Source organism: Muscardinus avellanarius, assembly GCF_963383645.1.
Source record: "Muscardinus avellanarius genome assembly, chromosome: 16".
NCBI lineage: Eukaryota > Metazoa > Chordata > Mammalia > Rodentia > Gliridae > Muscardinus > Muscardinus avellanarius.
Window position 1 is genome coordinate 69,068,137 of NC_137802.1, and position 13,455 is coordinate 69,081,591.

General features: G+C 55.0%; 1 protein-coding gene across 1 annotated transcript in view; it reads left to right on the forward strand.

The window, feature by feature from the left end:
- Positions 1–10,392: 10,392 nt before the first annotated feature.
- The window catches only part of ITGB4 (integrin subunit beta 4), a gene marked incomplete at both ends in the record, with an annotated part of 36,086 nt that continues 33,023 nt past the window's right edge, over positions 10,393–13,455 (forward strand). The window contains 4 exons of the mRNA XM_080714133.1: positions 10,393–10,471; positions 11,659–11,741; positions 11,952–12,053; positions 12,212–12,416. Coding sequence (XP_080570259.1) covers positions 10,393–10,471; positions 11,659–11,741; positions 11,952–12,053; positions 12,212–12,416 — 469 coding nt within the window. The remainder of the gene's footprint in view (positions 10,472–11,658; positions 11,742–11,951; positions 12,054–12,211; positions 12,417–13,455) is intronic.

The following is a 13,455-nucleotide window of genomic DNA, read 5'->3' on the forward strand; positions in this document are numbered from 1 at the left end:
TGTGCAGGAGGGAGCCCCAGGGAGAGGGACGAGACCCCCTGTTCTGCTGTCCGCTGCCCTAATCTCAGTAGACCCCCGCGGGAGCCCAGGCCTCTGCTCCCTCGGGTGCGGCTGAGCACGCCCCAGGCCGCTTGTGGACACGCCCAGGCTTTTGAAACCGGGCCAAGTACCAGAAGGGCTGAGGTGAGATCTCGACCCACACAGGGAGGGGAGGCCTGGGCGCCGGGCCAAGGCTGCCCGTCCCGCGGTGCTGGTGAGCACCGCCAGCAGGGTCGGCACAGTGGGGGAGATGAATCACTCCTGCTCTGGCCAGGCCGCAGCTCATTGTTTACTACTGAGAGCCCTCTCCTGGAAGGGCTTCCACACCCCGCCCTTCCTCTGCCGTTATCTCTGCCCGGCAGCCACCACTGGGCAGCACCAGTGGCCGCCCAGGCACGACCACCGAGGGCCTAGAGGGGCAGCCTGCCCTGCTCTCTGACAGCTCTCCTTTCCACTCTGGCGTGAAGGCCAAGTGCTGAAGAAGGAAGCCAGGCCGTGGGGAGCCGTGCCGCCTCCGTGGGCCTGGGCCCAGTGGAGCCTGAGAAGGCAGGCCTGTGAGTGTGCCTGGTGCTGTCAGCAGCCAGAGGGACGCAGCAGACTGCCCCTGATGACCCCAATAAAACAGTTATACTTGCCCCCCCTCTCCTCGATGGGACTTTGCCCCCTAGGGAGCCGGGTTGCTGCCTGCTCATCCCCAAGAGGGTCTCATGGGAGGCGTGTGGCACAGGGTGTCATGGAAGCACCGTCGGCACGCAGGCCTGGAGCCCCAGTTTTCAACAAGCTGTGTGGTCTATGAGCTGTCAAATCACACTAATAAAGCTTCATCAAGCAGTCATGGTGGGCCAGTGCGATGGCTGGTACAGGAGCTGGTGACCGGCTCTGCAGGCACTTGCTGCTGGCCAGCCCAGTTTCTTGTTGGAGACCAAGGAGGAAGCAAACTAGAAAAGGCAGAGTCAGCCAGGGCCACTTCCCCACCTGGGGCTGGGTGGGTGGGGGCTGAGGCAGGCCCCTGTCACCCTTTGCTGTCACTAGCCATCTAGAGCAGTCGTGACTGAGTGTGGGCCTGGGTGTGCACAGCTGATGGCTGAAGCCTTCCTAGAAGCCCAGTGACATTGGCTCTGTAAATTAGTGAGAGCTGGACATGGTGGCATATACTTGTAATCCCAGCATTTGGGAATCTGAGACTGGAGGATCCCAGTTCATGGACAGCCTCAGCCACTTAGGCCCTCCGCAACTTAGATCCTCTTTCAAAAAATAAAGAGTAAAAAAAAAAAAAAAATAGGTCAGGGGATGTAGCTTGGCGGTCAAATGCCCATGGTTCCATCCCGAGACCCGCCAAAAAAAATTAGTCCCAGTGAGGGCAGCTTCTGACTATGGGTGTCTCGGGCACTAGGGACTGATGCTGCTTCAGACTACCCACTGCTCCCAGGAGGGCTCAGCGTCCACACTGCTGTCTTGACCCCTTCCCTGCAGGCCTTACCTCGGGCAGTGGCATCGTGAGCCATCCAGGCCTCGGCTATGCGACTGGGACCCTTCCCATGGGTCACTTCAGGAGCCCCTCTTCCATGTGTGTGGCGCTGGGGATTGAACCCAGGGGCACTCTGCCTCAAGCCATACCCCAGCCCTATTTTATCCTGAAATGGTCTCACTAGGTTGATGAGTCTCACTATTTGCTGAGGCTCTCAAACCTAAGGGCCTCTTGGCTCAGCCTCCCAAGTACTGGGATGAGAGGTGTGCTCCACCACACCCGGCTCCATTCCTGTTATCACTACCCAAGTGCAGGCCCTCGTGCCACCCTGCTCTGGGCTCCCCGGTGTGCTGCCTCCATCTACCTGCTCCAGGCAGCCACCTCTGCACCCCAGCTCCTGCAAGTCAACCTCCAGGGCAGTCAGGCCTTAGCATGGCACGTGCACCCGGGAGCTGCTCGCCTCCCCACACCCCCCCCCAACGCGCCCTTCACTGCCGCACACCTTCGCGCAGAGAGGGCCTCCAGCACGGAGCTTGCGCTCAGCCTTCCCCGCTTCCCAGTGCTCTCAGCTCATTGTTTTGTGATGTGTGTGGTGCTGAGGATTGAACCAGGGCATTTCTACCTCTAAGCTACACCCTCCAGCCCTGTTTCCCTTTATTTTGAAATGGAGTCTCACCGAGTTGCTAAGAGCCTCACTAGTTGCTGAGGCTAGCTTTGAACCTGTGAGCCTCCTGTCTTGGCTTCTCAAGTACAGGGATTACATGCCTGGCTACCTTTGCTATTCTTTTTTTTTTTTTTTTTAACTCTTATTTGCCATTATCAGTGATACTGGGGATTGAACCAAGGAACATACTACCTGAGATACACTCCAGCCCTATTTTATTCATTTATTTGTTTTGTGGTACTGGGAATTGGTTCCAGAGGCATTCTACCTCTAAGCTCTACCCCCAGCCCTATTTTATTTTATTTGGGGGCACACTAGAGATTAAACCCAGGGCATCTTACCTCCGAGCTATATCCTTAGCCCATTTTCCTTTCTCTATTTGCTCCATTATTATGGATAAACCAGATGTTGAAAAATGTGCAAGGGTGTTTGTTTTGTTTTGTTTTTTGGTGGTACTGGGAGTAGAACCCGGAGGCTTTCTACTTCTGGGCTATACTCCCAGAACTATTTTATATTTTATTTGGAAACAGGGTCTCACTAAGTTGCCGAGAGCCTCACTAAGTAGCTGAGGCTGGCTTCGAACCTGCGCGATCCTCCTGTCTCAGCCTCCCAAGCGCGGGGATTACAAGCGTGCGCCGCCATGCCCAGCTTTTTTTTTGTTTGGTACTGAGTATTGAACCCAAGGATCATTCTACCTCCAAGCCACACCCCTACCCCTATTTTATTTTTATTTTGAAACAGTCTCGCTACATTGCTGAGAGTCACTACTTGCTGAGGCTGTCCTCAAACCTGGGATCCTCCTGTTTTGACTTCCCAAGTACTGGGATTACAAGTGCGTGCCACCACAACCAGCTTACATTTGATCTGTGTGTGTGTGTGTGTGTGTGTGTGTGTGTGTGTGTGTTGCTGGGGATTGAACCCAGAGGCATTCTACCTCTGAGCTACACTCCCAGATGAAATTTTTTATTCTTTATTTTGAAACAGGGTCTTACTGAGTTGCAGAGTAGCGGAGGCTGTCCAGAACCCAGATCTTCCTGTCTCAGCCTCCCAAATGCTAGGATTACAAGCGTGCACCACCACACCTAGCTACATTTGTGATTCTTTAATATTAAAGTCTTGGCTTAAGCCAGGTTCATGGACAGCCTCAGCTACTTACTTAGTGAAGCTCTTTGCAACTCAGTGAGACCCTGTTTCAAAAAAAAAAAAAAGGGCTGGCGGTGTAGCTTGAAGGTAGAATGCCCCTGGGTTCCATCCCCAGTGCCACAACCATAAGTCTTGGCTTAGCCTTTGCTATTGATGCATCCTGGGGTTCTTCCCAGCAGTATAAGAACCCACCTGGAGCCAGGCGTGTTGGGACATGCCTGTAGTCCTGGTACTTGTAATCCCAGTACTTCAGAGGCTGAGACAGGAGGATCACGCAGGTTCAAAGCTAGCCTCAGCTACTTAGGCTCTCAGCAACTTAGTGAGACCTTGTTTCCAAACAAAATATAAAATAGGTCTGGGAGTATAGCCCGGAGGTAGAAAAGCCCCTGGTTTCCATCACCAGTAACACACACACACACACACACACACACACACACACACACAAAGACATGCCAGAGAGCACCTGGTCTCGGGGTTCACAGCCCAATGGGAGATCATTCAAACCAATGTGAGAGCCGGGCGTGGTGGTGCACACTTGTAATCCCAGCATTCAGGAGGCTGAGACAGGAGGATCGTGGTTCGTGGCCAGCCTCGGCTACTTAGCAAGGCCCTTTGCAACTCAGTGAGACCCTATTTCCAAATAAAGAATAAGAAATAGGGCTGGGGGGGGGAGCTCAGAGGTAGAACGCCCCTGGGTTCCATCCCCAGTACTGCTATAAAAAAAAAAAAATGTGAGGAACTTGGACTATTGGTGTAACTCAGTAGCAGGGCACATGTGCGGCACGTGTGAGGCCCTGGCTTTGATCACCAGGACAGTGTTAAAAATTAGTGAGACCCTGTCTCAAAAAGGGTGTAGCTTAGTGTAGAGTGCCCCTGACTTCAATCCCCAGCATCAAAATGAAAAAAGAAAGAATTCCCCAGGACCATGGGGACACATAACCAATCTAACCTAGGATGTGGGAAGGTCAAGGGAGGATCTGGGGAACAGGTGACGTCAGTACAATGTCTTCCAGAATAAGTATAGCTGGGCGTGGTGGCACACGCTTGTAATCCCCGCGCTTGGGAGGCAGAGAATGGAGGATCGCGCAGGTTCGAAGCCAGCCACGCACGCTGGCTTAGGAGACCCTGTTTCCAAATAAAAATGTAAAAATGGGTCTAGGAGTGTAGCCCGGAGGTAGAAGGGCTTCCAGGAACTCCAATACCACCAAAAATAAATAAATAAAAATAAGTGTAAATTGGGTGTGGTGGCACATGCCTGTAATCTCAGTATGTGGGAAAATGAGACAGGAGGATGGCAAGTTTAAGCCAACTTAGCAATTTAGCAAGACCCTGTTTCAAAATAATAATAATTTTAAAAAGGGCTGAGGGGCGGGGCGTGGTGGTGCACGCTTGTAATCCCCGCGCTTGGGAGGCGGAGACAGGAGGACTGTGCAGGTTCGAAGCCCGCTGTGCTGGCTTAAGAGACCCTGTTTCCAAATAAAATATAAAATAGGTCTGAGAGTGTAGCCCGGAGGTAGAAGGGTTCCATCCAAGTACCACAAATAAATAAATAAATAAATAAATAAATAGGGCTGAGGGTGTAGCTCAAGAGGTAGAATATCCTTGGGCTCAATTCCCAGTACCAAAAACAAAGCTAAGAGCTACACATGGGGCCACACATCTGTAATCCCAGTATTTGGGAGGCTGAAACAGGAGGATCACAGATTTGAAGCTAGCCTCAGCAATTTAGCAAGGCTCTCGGCAACCTGGTTAGATCCTGTTTCCAAATAAGAAAAAATAAAATAAAATCAGGCTGGGGTTGTAGCTCAGAGATAGAATGCCTGACTTCAGTCCCCAAGACCACAAAAAAGAGAAGTAGAGGTGGAAGCTAAACTGGGCATGGTAGTGCATGCCTGTAATCCCAGTACCTTGGAGGCTGAGACAGGAGTGTAGGTTCAAAGCCAGTCTCAGCAACTTAGTGACTTCGTGGGACCCTGTTTCAAAATTGGGGGGGGGGGGTGGAATGTCCTGGGTTCAACCCCCAACATAAAAAAAAAAAAAAAGACAAACAAGCTGAGCTTCAGGAAGGGCACTCCCCCAAGCTGAGGGACCAGTCTGGCAGGGAAGCTTGGTGGGCTTAAAGCCACAGGTTTTGGGGGAGGGGCTGCCAGCAGTCACTGCTGGCATGGCTAGCGTCACTTAGAGAAAAACAGAGCGAGCTGGGTCTTGGGGTTCCTTGACAGGCTCCCATCCGCTCCCTAGCAGTACTCAGACTCCTGAACCGAGTCTTCAAGAACGATTGTAACAATCGGCGGAGTGAGTGCCTGCTGCAAGCCAGGCGGGTGCTGGCCTCTTACTAGGTCCTGATATTCACACCCAAGGACGCGCAGAGGATCCCGCCCTGGCTCGGGCTCCCTCTGGACACACGTCGGGGGTCGAAGCAGGCTGAGCTCAGCAGGGACCTGGGGCCGGGTCTCCCGACCAGCTAGGAGCAATCCCGGCGCATCCCTCGCTCCGGCTGGGGGAGGAAGGAGGCGGGTGCGCATCTCTGATGGCCGTCGGGGCGGCTTCCCCACGTCGAGGCGTCCGGGGACCGGGCGGGAGGGCGCGGGTCCTGCCTGGGCTGAGGCCTCCGGACCGCGGGCTGGGGAGGCGGCGAGGGGTGGCTCCTCCCCTGGCCCCGCCGCCCCGCCGGCTGGGGGGAGCCGCAGCCCTTTCCGGGAGGCGGGCCCGCGGTGGCGGCGGCGCCCGGCTCCTGCCCCGACAGGTGCGCGCGGCGCGCAGGAATGCAGCTCGCCTGACTCACCAGCGCCTCCGTCCTACCTGGCCGCCCGCCCCATAAAGCGCGCCCGGTCCCTCCCCGCCGACCGTCCGGGCTCGCTGCGCCTCTGCCCACCGCCGAGCCGCAGCCCAGGCGCCCAGGGGGCCAAGGTAGGTCCAGCTGGCCGCCGCGGGGCGGGCGGGGGGCAGGGGCGCGGCCCCGGGGGCTGGCGAGGAGACCAGTGCCCACCCCAGCCTGGGCAGCGTCCAGGGAAGCTGGCTGGCCTTTGTTTCCCCTTCCAGAAAGCTGGCAGGTCCTGCTTTCCTCTGTCCATGTTGCCCCGGGCAGGTGCCTACGGGACCGCTCAGAGTAGAGGGTCAGGGAGAGCCAGAGGCGGCTGGCTCTGCTAGACGAGGGCGTTGGGTGGGTTGCAGGAGAAGGGCAGAGGCCTGCAGCTGGCAGTTCTGCTGGGCTGCACCCCTCTGGGCATTGCAAAGACCAGGGAGTGGCCACCTGCAGGCAAACGCCCTCCTGGGGCTGGGCAGGGCCTGCCCGTACGGTGCCACAGTCCATCTGGGGTGTGGGGAGTCTCTGATTTCCTTCGTGGCCAGCCACCTACCTGCACCGCTCTCAAAGTTGGCTCCAGACGGGCTTCCCCCGGGAAGCTTTCCTGGCCTCACGCAGCAGTCTGTGGCTGCGCCATGGCTGGAGCCTCCTCCTCACAGCCTCTGGGACGGCCCTGTGTCACTGTGGCTCAGGGGCTCCAGGCAGCTCCTAAGGGTAGGGACAGGGCTCTTCCTCCTCCCCGTGGCCTTGCCACACCCTGAGCACAAGGAGCCCGCTCGGGTGCCATGGTTGTTGCTGCCCTCCACAGAGCTGGCAGTGAAGGCTGTCTCCATCCCAGGGACGAAGGGGAGAGAGGACAGGGCAGAGACAGCAGGGAAGGGGTGCGTGTCTCCTGAGCCCTGGCTTCCCGTGGTGACAGCAGCTGAGGGCTGGGACCCCAGGCTTCTCCCGGCAGCTCACCCCCCCCGGGTGAGGGCTGGGCACTCCAAGGAGCGTGGTGGGCACAGGCCGATTCTGAGCCTGTGGGAGATTTCAGTGTGTGTCCATGTGTGTCCCTGGGGAGGAAGGCTCTGCTGTGGTGAGAGCTTTTCAGGTGACCGTCACATACCCAGCTCCCAAAAAAGTCCTAGCAGCCTGGTGGGGCCAGGGGTGGGCCAGAGAGTGGGGGTCCTGCATGCTGAGTCCGACTTACCATGACCACATATTCCAATAAACCCACAATCCCGATGTATGTGAAATCTTGTTGTTTCTAAAAGTGGCAGCTACGTTTAAAACTTTAAACATGCTGGGCGGGCGTGGTGGCACAAGCCTGTAATCTCAGTACGTGGGAGGCTGAGACGGAAGGATCGCAGGTTCCAGGCTAGCCTGAGCAATTTAGTGAGACCTCATTTTCAAATAAAGTAGGGGTGGGAGATGTAGCTCAGAGGTAGAATGCCGTAGTATCACAAAAAAATAAAATAAACTTAATTTAAAAAAAATTTTTTTTTTTTGCGGGTCTAGGGATGGAACCCAGGGGCATTTGACCTCTGAGCTACACCCCCAGCCCTATTTTTTATTCTTTATTTTGAAAATGGGTCTCACTGAGTTGCAGAGGGCCTCACTTAGTAGCTGAGGCTGTCTGCGAACTACGATCCTCCAGGTCTCAGCTTCCTGAATGCTGGGATTACAAGCGTGCGCCACCATGCCCGGCTAAAATAAACTTTAAATACAATTTGAAATGAGCGAAACACTGTGCCCAACTCAGCTCCTTGGCTGCCATTTTATAGCCTCTAAGTGTAAGGTGGACGTTCGTGCAGGACCTGCCCAGCCCCTCCCAGGGCTGGCTGCAGGATAGGGCCCCTCTCTGGCCTCTTATGACCCCTCTCATCTGGGAGATGGACACATATGAGCCGCTCCCCACTGGGTCCCTGTGTGCATTCAACACAATCCCGTCCATGACGTCCAGGGAGCCTGTTGCCGCCCTTGCCGTACGCAAGCCAGCCCTTGAGCCTCCCGTGGACACCGGGCATGTAAGGGCTGGGCTCAGGCGCCCGCACCTGCCTGGACAGCGGTGCCCCAGGGTGGCTGAGTGAGCGGCCTGTATTGTGTAGCATATGGGTGTGGTACCTGTATCCCGAGGCTACTGAAAGTCATTTTCCCAGGATCTCCCCTGGCCACAGACTTAGGCTCCTTCTGAGCCACTGCCTGGAAGGCAGCACCTCCCTGCTGGCTCTGCCTGAGGACACGTTGGAGCTGCTGTCTGCCTCCTGGGGAGCCATGCCTTGGGGGGAGGGGGGGTGGCGCTTGTATCCCAGTACTTGAGAGGCTGAGATAGGAAGATCGGCAAGTTTGGGGGCAGCCACAGATACTTAGTGAAGCCCTCTGCAACTTAGACCCTGTGTCAAAATAAAGAACTAAAAATAGGAGCCCAGAGCCGGGCATGGTGGCACACACTTGTATTCGGGAGACAGAGACCAGAGGATTGCAGTTTGTGAACAGCCTCGGCTACTTAAGCCCTTTGCAACTCAGTGAGACCCTGTTTCAAAAAAAAAAAAAAAAAAAAGATTAAAAAAAAAAAAAAGGGCTGAGGGTGTAGCTAGGAGGTAGAATGCCCCTGGGCTCCATCCCCAATCCCCAGTATCACAAAAAAAAAAAAAAAAAGGAGCCAGGCATGGTGGCCCATACTACTATTATCCCAGCATTTGGGAGGCTAAGAGTGGAGGGTCTCGGTTCAAGGACAGCCTTAGCTACTACTTAGTGAGGTCCTTTGCAACTCAGTGAGACCCTTTTCAAAATAAAGAATAAAAAATGGGACTAGGGCTCTAGCTTGGAAGTAGAATGCCCCTGGGTTCCATCCCTAGTACCGCAAAAAAAAAAAAAAAAAAAAAAAAATAGGGCTGGGAGTCAGGTATGGTGGTGCAAGTTTGTAATCTTGGTACTTGGGAAGCTGAGACAGGAGGATCACAGGTTCCCAACCAGCCTCAGCTACTTAGGCCCTCCACAATTTAGTGAGACTTTGTTTCAAAATAAAGAATAAAAATAGGGCTGGAGGTGTAGCTCGGAGGTAGACTGCCCCTGCCCCTGGGTTCAATCCCTGGCACTCAAAAAAAAAAAAAAAAAAAGGGCAGAGGGTATAGTGTCCTCTGAGTCTCTGAGAAAGAGGCCCCAGAGAAAGAGGCGTGGCCCTGGCCTCTGACCTTTGCCCTTTACTCTGCAGGCCCAGGGTGCCTCTGTGGCTGGTCTCTTTCCTTCTCCCGGCTGAGGCTGCCTGTCTGGATGCCTGGGCCCTTCCTGGAGGTGGCTCCTGAGTTGAGATGGTTAAATAGTGAGCCAGACCAGCTTGGCACGATCTCACACGCTTGTGCTCCCAGTACCCGGGAGGCTGGGACGGGAGGATCGCAGGGTCACACCCAGCCTCAGCAATTTAGCAAGGCCCTCAACAACTTAGAGAAACCTTGTTCCCTAAAATAAAAAATAAAATAGGACTAGGGACCCCCGGGGGTGTAGCTCAGAGGTAGAATGTCACCTCCAGGACGCGCACACACAGACGTGAGTGGCCAGGATGCTCAGAGGACCTGAAAACTCAACTCTGCACAGTGGAGGTGGGGGAAGAACAGGGGCTCAGATGCTACCTGATGGCTCAGATCGCAGTTTGCGGCCAGCCTCAGCTACTTAGTGAGGCCCTTTGCAACTCAGTGAGTCCTGGTTTCAAAATAAAGAATAAAAAATAGGGCTGGGGGTGTAGCTCGGAGGTAGAATGTCTTTGGGTTCCATCCTTAGTACCACACAAAAAATAATAATAAAAATAAATAAATAGCCGGACTTGGTGGCGCACGCTTGTAATCCCGCGCTTGGGAGGCAGAGACAGGAGGATCGCACGGGTTCGAAGTCAGCTGCGCTCGCTGGCTTAGGAGACCCTGTTTCCAAATAAAAATGTAAAAATAGGTCTGGGAGTGTAGCCCGGAGGTAGAAGGGCTTCCAGGAACCCCAGTACCACCAAAAATAAATAAATAAATAAATAAATAAATAAATAAATAAAATAAAATGGGACGGGGGTGTAGCTAGGAGGTAGAATGCCCCTGGGTTCAATTCCAGGTACCAAAACTGAAAAAGAAGGAGAAACATCTGGCCCCTGGGTAAGCAGCACAGCTCTCAGAGCCTGTTTCTACACCTGCATGAGAATGGGACTCGCCTCCTCTGTGGCTCTGATGGAGAGCCAGTGAGCTGAGGGCACCGACCAAGCACGTAGAAACATCACACATCCATTGTTGGCGGTTCTGCAGGAGGAAGAGGATGGCAGGGCAGCATCCCAGCCCGTGGGCCAGGCTGCTGCTGGCAGCCCTGCTGAGTGCCAGCCTTCCTGGGCACACAGGTGAGTCCACATGTCCCTGCAGCCACGCCTGGGCAGGGGCACCTCCTTCAAGGCACTGCCCTGGCACAGGGCCTCTCCCAGACTCTCTCGGCCATCCAACAGCCGGACACCGCACGACCCCAGGACTGGAGAACTTGAGGTTCCATGTCCTGCGGCCTGGAGAGTCGTGAGCCCTGCTGGGTGGCCTGGGATGGAGGAGGAGACTGTCTAGAGGAGAGACCAGCCACCTCCTCAGAGCTGAGATGCCCAGAGGAGGAAAGAGGCCTCCACAGTGGAGCCAAAGCTTCAGTTTTATGGGAATTTGGAGAACAGAGAAACTGCTGGTGTATTGCCTGCTCTCTGAGTGCCCCCAGTTGGCAAAGTGGAGTCAGCGCCTACCAACTAACTTTTCCCTCTCAAGCCAAGTGGTACCATAAGGAACTTAATGAGACCCTGTTTCAAAATAAAAAATAAAGCCGGACGTGGTGGCGCACGCTTGTAATCCCAGTACTTGGGAGGTTGAGATAGGAGGATATAGTTCAATGGTAGAACCCCCCTGGGTTCAACTCCCAGGACTGCAAAATAAAATAAAAATAAATAAATAAAAATAAGTACTCAAATTTTCCCTGCCAGCTGAGGTTACAACAGATATTGAGACCACTGCTGGGGGCCCAGGAGACCAACCACTGTGTGCACATAGCAGGGCCTTGCCGTGACTCTAGCTGAACAGAATCAAGGGAAAACCCAACGACCTTTGAGGAAACTGGGTTTTCCTCATTTATTTACTAAGGACCTGCTGTGTGCCAGGCATTGTGTTTAGCAAAACTCTATGCACCTGATCCCCTGGGCCTCCGAGGGGGCTCAGAGGACAGTTGAGCCCCAGGGCAGCTGTTCTGCCTGAGTTCTGATGGGAGAGACCAACAAAGGGCGTTGTACGCTGGGTGCCGCTCAGGCCAGGGGTCCAGGAAATGTTTGCTCAACCTCAGAAGTTAATGGCGAGCACCTCCCCTTCCGCCCCACAATCCTTCCCTTCAGACTTGAGCAAACAGGTCTGGGTTTGAGATCTTGCATCTCTGGGGGCAGACCCTTTCTTCCTCCGTACAGTTGGGAGAGAATCCCCCCTCAGGTGAGGGTGCAGGTGGCAAAGGGCGCAGTCACAGGTCACCAGCAAGCCCCTCTCTACGCACCCACCCCCTCCTGCCCCCCAGCCAACCTCTGCAAGAAGGCCCAGGTTAAGAGCTGCACGGAGTGCATCCGCGTGGATAAGGACTGCGCCTACTGCACAGACCAGGTGAGCCTCCCCGCCGCCGGGCGCACCCCCTCCCGCGCCCCACCTCCGCCTCTGGGCTCCCCCCCCCCTCCACCCTTTCCACCGCCCAGGCTTGGGCCGGGCGGCTGTGGGAGAAAGGCAAGGTCGGGACTGTCAGGGGAAAACAGAACCAGGGCTGGGACAGCCGGGGGGATGGGCGCTGCCCCATGGACCCCCTCTGTTTCTGGCCAGACGTTCAGGGAGCGGCGCTGCAACACGCAGGCGGAGCTGCTGGCTGCGGGCTGCGGGCAGGCGAGCATCGTTATCCTGGAAAGCAGCTTCGAGATCACAGAGGTGCCTGGAGCCTCGGGGGTGGGGGGGCTGGGGCTGGACTCTCCCTGCCCAGGGCCGGCTGGTCATGGGGACCCCAGTGGCCCTTGGCAGGGCTGAGAGGCTCCTCTCGGGTCTCTGGAGTGACCCTCCAACCAGCTGTCCCCTCCCCATGGACGCAGGAGACCCGGATAGATACCACCCTGCGCCGCAGCCAGGTGTCCCCCCAGCGCCTGCGCGTCCGCCTGCGGCCGGGCGAGGAGCGGCACTTTCAGCTGGAAGTGTTTGAGCCCCTGGAGAGCCCTGTGGACCTGTACATCCTCATGGACTTCTCCAACTCCATGTCAGACGATCTGGACAACCTCAAGGAGATGGGGCAGAGACTGGGTACCGCAGGGTGGGCGGGGAGGCTGGGTCTTGGAACAGCTCAAACATGCCTCACAAGGGAAGACAGGACATCTGAGGCCCCCCAGAATACCACCCTCATCCTCAGGGGAGGGTCCCAGCCACTCAGGACATCAGACAAAGCCTGTGTTTGCTAGGTAGCAGGGCCATCTGGTATTTGTGTTTGTGTGTGGAAGGGGGTACTGGGGATTGAACCCAGGGACATCCTACCTCTGAGCTTTACTCCTAGCCCTTTTATTTATTTATTTATTTTTATTTATTTATTTATTTATTTATTTTTTTGTGGTACTGGGGGTGGAACCCAGAGGCTTTCTACCTCTGGGCTATACTCCCAGACCTATTTTGTATTTTATTTGGAAACAGGGTCTCACTAAGTTGCTGAGAGCCTCACTAAGTAGCTGAGGCTGGCTTCGAACCTGTGTGATCCTCCTGTCTCAGCCTCCCAAGCGCAGGAATTACAAGCGTGCACCACCACGCCCGGCTCTATTTTTTTGTTTTGAAACAGGGTTTTCCCAGGTTGCTGAGAGTCGTGCTACATTGCTGAGGCTCTACTCGAATCCTGCAATCCCCCTGTCTCAGCCTCTCAAGTAGTGGGATTACAGGCGTGCACCGCCATTTTCAACTTCATCTGGTCTTGACAAGGAGGGCATCTCTGCCACCAGGCTGTGGATTAAGTCTCAAGCCAAGCATTGTGGTGGGAGGCTGAAGCAGGAGGATAGCAGGTTCAAGGGCAGCCTCAGCAACTTAGCAAGGCCCTCCAGAATTTAGTGAGACCTGTTTCAAAATAAAGGATAAAAAATAAGCCGGGCATGGTGGCGCACGCTTGTAATCCCAGCATTTGGGAGGCTGAGACCTCCCAGTCATGGTTCGCGGACAGCCTCAGCTACTTAGTGAGGCCCTTTGCAACTCAGTGAGACCCGGTTTTAAAATAAAGAATACAAAATAGGGCAGCGGGTGTAGCTCGGAGGTCGAATACCCCTGGGTTCCATCCCCAGACCCCCAAAAACAAAATTAGCATTTG